This window comes from Littorina saxatilis, linkage group LG10, assembly GCF_037325665.1.
Source record: "Littorina saxatilis isolate snail1 linkage group LG10, US_GU_Lsax_2.0, whole genome shotgun sequence".
NCBI lineage: Eukaryota > Metazoa > Mollusca > Gastropoda > Littorinimorpha > Littorinidae > Littorina > Littorina saxatilis.
This window is the reverse complement of record NC_090254.1, coordinates 15,630,251-15,635,250: the sequence shown is the minus strand read 5'-3', so window position 1 is coordinate 15,635,250 and position 5,000 is coordinate 15,630,251. Positions and strand designations below refer to the sequence as shown.

General features: G+C 42.9%; 1 protein-coding gene across 1 annotated transcript in view; it reads left to right on the top strand.

Annotated features, from left to right (window-relative positions):
* Positions 1-5,000, top strand: part of LOC138978257 (uncharacterized) — a gene marked incomplete in the record, with an annotated part of 13,774 nt that overhangs the window by 1,888 nt on the left and 6,886 nt on the right. The window contains 1 exon segment of the mRNA XM_070350924.1: positions 853-975. Within this exon segment, the coding sequence (XP_070207025.1) occupies positions 853-975 (123 nt within the window).

Sequence of the window (5,000 nt, the reverse complement as noted above, 5' to 3'; positions counted from 1 at the left end):
AGAATGCTATTGTTTGTGATAACATTTTTGATCCTAAAGGGAACCTTCCTAATTCCCCCAGTACAGGTATCCACATAGCTTTTCTATGAACTCCAAGAAGGAATCGACAAAATTTGATATAAACAAATTCATGAGGATTTTTGCTAGATAAACATGATCCAAAGAAATGATCAGTATTTGTTTGTTTTATTTTATTATTAAACGTAAACGGATACCAGATTTCAGCGCCATATGTTAATATCGGATTTACAAGTGAATCAAATAAATGTATCATTGTGTCTATTTGCACGTTTTGATTGCTGAAAATTCTGCGGAGGGAATGTGCTGCTTTATTACCTTGTTTACTTAAATGATCTTGAGCTGTATCAAAATTTCCATTCTTGTTGAATATGACCCCTAAATATTTATATTGATCTGTTACTTTGATTACATCAGTTCCACATTTAAATATTGTGTGCATTTTTTGGATTTATATGACAAAATACTATAATTTTTGTTTTTTCTATGTTAATTTTCAAACCCCACTGTAGGCAATAGTTATTTAGATAATCTAACTTATTTTGTAATCCTATTTTTGATTTTGAAAGAAGTACTAGATCATCTGCATACAGTAGACACGATATTTGTGTGTGTGTGTGTGTGGGTGTGTGTGTGGGGGGGTGTGTGTGTGTGTGTGTGTGTGTGTGTGTGTGTGTGTGTGTGTGTGTGTGTGTGTGTGTGTGTGTGTGTGTGTGTGTGTGTGCACGCGGAGTGAAATGTGTGTGTGTAGGAGACAGACAGAGACAGAAAAAGACAGATAACTTTCTCGGTTGAAAATTTATCTTTATTTTATCCCGACTTTTTTATTTAAAGATTACGTCTCAGCTGAGTTCTATAATGGATAGACTGACATCTATGGACCAAAGGTTTAATGCACTGGATCTACGAATTACCGCCCTTGACCAAAGGCTTACAGCCCTGAATGGTGGGTGTGATGTAAGTATCCAGCTGCTTTGATTAGCGAAACCCTGTGATTATGCATGAAGAGTACTAGTGACACAGTGAATAACGATGATTAGGGGAAAGTCCCCAAATACCGAACGGTGCCTCATACCGAACAGCTGATTTCTCGAAAACAAAAGGTGACTACTCAAATTGGACTGCACGAGGTGATAGAGTACCGTCCCTGATTATCCTGCACCAAAAATCATGGCGGATAAAGGCGGCAAAAAAAAAACGGTGAGTGATTTTATGATTTTATGACTCTCAATGCTATTTCGACCCACAGCAGACTAGGATCATAGTATGAATTTGAGTTGCTTTTTGTGAAAAGTTATGGTTGAAATTAACAGTGTGATCTATCTGCTTGCCAAATATGTCTGTTTGAAAGCATTCGTCTTAGATCTTGCCTGAGCGCCCCGTGGTTTTAAAATAGTTAGGTAGATTTCAATTACCGAACACTCCATGTTTCAAATACCGAACAGTGTTCGGTATTTGAACTTGTGTGTTCGGATTTTGACTCTCTCTCTCTCTCTCTCTCTCTCTCTCTCTCTCTCTCTCTCTCTCTCTCTCTCTCTCTCTCTCTCTCTCTCTCTCTCTCTCTCTCTCTCTCTCTCTCTCTCTCTCTCTCTCTCTCTTCTCTTCTCTTTTTATTTTCTGTGCATGTGTATGCCAGAAGTAGATCTAGTTAGTACAGAGTGATGAGCGTTGTTAATACTTGGTGTACCGGTATATTGTGCAGGGCGACATGGTCAACGCAGTCACTGGCAACAGCCATGGCAGCTGTCATAGACAAGAGGCTTGGACTTCGAGCAGCTGCAAGAGCGTATGGAATCCCACCCACAACACTTAAAGATCATCTTGATGGAAAATACGAACATGCCATGGGTGATACAAAACATTTGGGGAGGCCGTCCATTCTTCCCCCAGCAATAGAAAAAGAATTGGTTGACCATATCATTAAATGTGAGAGGATGTTTTTTGGCCTGACCAGAAAAGACGTTATGTCACTTGCATACGAAATAGCGAGCAGAAATGGAATTCAACATATTTTCAATGAAGACAAAAAATCCTCCGAGCCAGCAGGTTCCTCATCTGAAGAAGCAGGACCCCCCCTCTGAACCACCAAGACCCTCCGTTGAGCCTGAAGAACCCCCCCCCTCTGAACCAATAGGACCCCCCTCTGAACAAGCAGGACCCCCCTCTGAACCAGCAAGACTCCTCTCTGGGCGAACTGGACATCCAGTAGACCCACTTTCTGAGCCACCTAGCCCATGCTCTGAGTAAGACATAGGCCTATTTTTGGCACTTCCAAACAAAACAGTTATCCAAACCAATCCCGATGGACGCTGCTTTTTTAGATCCATTGTCATCGGCAACACTCCTGCGTTCCAAACTGCAGAAAGGGACGGTAATGGGTTACCTTCAGAGTGTCACACGAAAATACAAGAACAGATCCAAGCTGATGCTCTAAGACAAAAGATGACCAGTCACATGCTCAGCAACATTGAAGGCTTCCGCGAAGTGTCAGCTGCAATAAACTTTGACATGCCATCATCTTTCGCTTTTTTCTCCCTAGAAGAAAAGATTCTTCACATGGCTCATTCAACTGCTTCAGTGGGAGACATGGACATTTCTGCTACAAGTGAGGTGTTGCAGCAGCCCATCCACATCATCAATGCAGAGTCTGGGAACGTTCTCAAATACAACGATGACTCTTTGGCTCAACCAGTGACTCTCCTTTACTCACCTCATTTGTTTGTATATTTCGCTGCGAGTCCAGTATATTAGGTATTACTCTTAGTTTATCATCTCGCATGCAGTCACTCCCTGTTTACTCCACCTCATGGGGACAATGCAGGACACTATGACTGCGTCCTTGAGTCAGCTGTTTCAGTGGCGCTGATTTCTCACAATCCCAGTGTTTCACAACAGAAATTAGCGGCGAAACGAAAATCCAGAAAAACAGAAGCTGAACTTATCACGTCAAGTCCATACAAACGTAAACTTGAAGAGTCACAGTGGCAGGCAAAACAAAAACCAACAAAGAAAACACAGAGAAACAGAAAGCTAGAAACAAGAAAACAAGCGTCAGTCATCAGCAGGAAGCTAGCTGGTTCTGTTTTTTTTGTGCCGAGAATGCACCTGTGAGGACATGATTCAGTGTTTGATGTGCTCAGAATGGGTACATGTGGATTGCGCTGGAACAACAGAAAGCCAAAGAGAGTACTTTTGCGATGTTTGTCAGTCAAAGTAACATTGGTTTTTGCTGTTCGGATTTTGAACCTCTGTGTTCGGAGTTAGGGAACAGGTGTTGTAATTCCGAACATATTCTAAAAAAAATGAATTTAAGATAACTTTCTTTTATGTTGATTTCTGTCCACAAAAAGTGGTATGAATGTTGCTGATCAATTACTTTATTAAAATTCACATTCAAAAACGGTCTGTCTTCTGTTGTTTTTGAGATGATGGCAGATTTGCTTAAGTGTTCGGTATTTGGGGACTTTCCCCTACTAGTGAACGTATTATAAAAGCTTTCGTTCGGACAGGAGAGAGAGAGAGAGAGAGAGAGAGAGAGAGAGAGAGAGAGAGAGAGAGAGAGAGAGAGAGAGAGAGAGAGAGAGAGAGAGAGAGAGAGAGACTAGTGACACAGTGAATAACGATTACTAGTGAACGTGTTATAAAAGCTTTCGTTCGGACAGGAGAGAGAGAAAGAGAGAGAGAGAGAGAGAGAGAGAGAGAGAGAGAGAGAGAGAGAGAGAGAGAGAGAGAGAGAGAGAGAGAGAATACCAATACGAATACGAATACGAAAGTTTAATTGCTAGGCCATCGGCCCCTTGCAATGGGGAAGGAGGGGAAGGGAAATCAGTGTACACATAGTTTCGAAAACATGAAACGTTTAACGATGCACCGATCATAGGGATGATTTACAGTTTCCATCCCTTTCCCGACACGGTAGTTTCCACGTCAGTGTTCGTATTGTCCGTTTGTTCTGTGTAATGCAATTTACACCGTTCTCCAAAATGTCATGATGAGAACAAAAGTCCCGAGTCACACCCACAACATCGATACGATATCCGAACCGAATAGCTTTGCTGTCAACCGAGGTAGAATTTAGTCACATCCCGGAGTACAGACACTTCGTGTAGCGCAGTTCGGAGTTGATCGGCGAATTTTCTCCTGTCGACGGGTGACCCCTGGCGAAGCTTGTCGAGGTACTCCTTCTCTTCTCGTATCATGTGGCGAGCTGCTTGCTTGATCATCCAGTACGTGCCTGGACTTTTGTCGGTGCTGCAATCGGTGACCAACACGAAATCGTCAGTTTCACATAGCAATGATTGTCTGTCATCTGTGTTGTCACGAACCACCTTTCGAAAAGAGTTGTTTCTGTATACATGTTTCACTGCACGTACAGCTGATCGGTCCTTCAGTCCCGACACATACTCCTTTACGGCCGACAGACTGTAACCTAGGTCAGATGCCATTTTCTCTGATGTATCCTGTGTTTCTGTGACTTCTCTGGTCCGAGACTGTGTTTTCAACAGCCAGGTATCCAAAACAGACACACCACGTGACTCAGTGGCCCGTGGCGACAATAGCACAGCTTCAGCCTCACCCTGTTTATTACACCCCCGGTATAGGGGTGTGTATAGGATTCGGTCGATGTGTTTGTTTGTTTGTGTTCGCATATAGATCTCAAGAATGAACGGACCGATCGTCACCAAACTTGGTGAACAGGTTCTATACATTCCTGAGACGGTCCTTACAAAAATTGGGACCAGTCAAACACACGGTTAGGGAGTTATTGGTGGATTAAGATTCTACAAGGACTTATAGAGGGACATATTAATGGTCAAAGGGAAATAACCTTCTCAGTTGGTGGCAGTGAGAATGGTCAGGACGGGGGTGTTTTTCCTACCTCGGAGGAATTTCTTGTTATTACGTTCAGAGGGCGTGTTGTCATCATGAAAGAGAGAGGCAGAGAGAGGGGGGGGGGGGGGGGGGGGAAGAGGCTGTGTGAA